This window comes from Perkinsus marinus, assembly GCF_000006405.1.
Source record: "Perkinsus marinus ATCC 50983 genomic scaffold scf_1104296931980, whole genome shotgun sequence".
In the NCBI taxonomy this organism is placed as follows: Eukaryota; Perkinsozoa; order Perkinsida; family Perkinsidae; genus Perkinsus; species Perkinsus marinus.
In genome coordinates this window covers 1-1,085 of record NW_003215568.1, presented here as the reverse complement: position 1 = coordinate 1,085, position 1,085 = coordinate 1, and the positions used below count along the sequence as shown (strand labels likewise).

General features: G+C 51.2%; 1 protein-coding gene across 1 annotated transcript; it reads left to right on the top strand.

Moving 5' to 3' along the window:
* Positions 1-272: 272 nt before the first annotated feature.
* Pmar_PMAR028592 (hypothetical protein) lies at positions 273-911 on the top strand (the record flags this gene model as incomplete). The annotated part of the gene is made up of 1 exon (XM_002785745.1): positions 273-911. One exon carries the CDS (start codon positions 273-275, stop codon positions 909-911), a length of 639 nt encoding a protein of 212 aa, XP_002785791.1.
* Between the last annotated feature and the right edge of the window lie 174 nt (positions 912-1,085).

Below are 1,085 nucleotides of genomic sequence, written 5' to 3'. Positions count from 1 at the left end.
CGTTCACACACATGCCTGGTGAAGTTGGTATCCACTACAGCGATAAATGGAGCATCGAGGAAGGGACACGACCGGTTCTCATCCCTTCCGATGCAGCTGGGCTTATAACCTTCACCACCAAGAATGTGACAATCACGGAACTAGTAATCGAGAGCTCGAGCCCTGTTGTCGTGCAAGGGTTAAGTGTTGGTCGAGTTCTGTGGGAAGGGCATGCTAGGCTCAGTCCATTACAGAGCCGTATCGACATGATAGCCCAGTCGCTGTTGGTTGGGATGACTCGGTCGCAGCTTGACGTGCCAGCTGATGCGACTGCTGTTGATGAGATTCGAATAATCAGCGTATCTCCGGTGACACTGTTCACCATCGAAGAGCGTATCAGCATCAACAATCCCTGGGCCAGTGGGCATCGGAGCCTTGTCCTTGAGCCGAAAAGCAGGAGCAAATACCGACGTGTCTGGCTAGGTATTATAGCTGACTCCGCCGACTTTGTCGACATCAACTACATCGCCGATCACGGTTTGAGATGGAAGCGAGCACCTTCAGCGAGAGAGGTAGATCTCACACGAGGGGTCTACACCAATGATCTGTACTCGGAAATCGTAACTATGGCTCGCCCTACCCCTGGCTTCTTCAAGCTCTCTCAACACGTCGGCCGAGTTGTTATGTCAATATGGGGTAAGACTTACGCCAGCAACGAGGATTCGATCATTGAGGCAGCTCTCGCGACTACCACACAGGACACGGCAATCGTAGAGTACCTCCGCTGGGCAGCATTGAGTGGAAGCAATCGCTTTGTTGTTGACGATAGCGAGCTCGATTCTGAGGAGCTAGCTGTGAGGAAAGATATGGAGGAAGTACTGGATATGATGCACAATAGATTCCATCAAAAGGCGATCAAGAAGCCCAAGTAGTAGTCGGGAATTCTTTGATGGTGACAGTCAGTGACTGTCAGTCACCATCAAGAATCCCCGTGCTGAACGGGCTCGGCTTGTTGAGTGACTATCACATCGCATTCGTTACGTTGCTTTTACCGCAGCGTATTCACGAGATTCACAGCTCTATCTCCGATGACTTGGAGAGAGCAG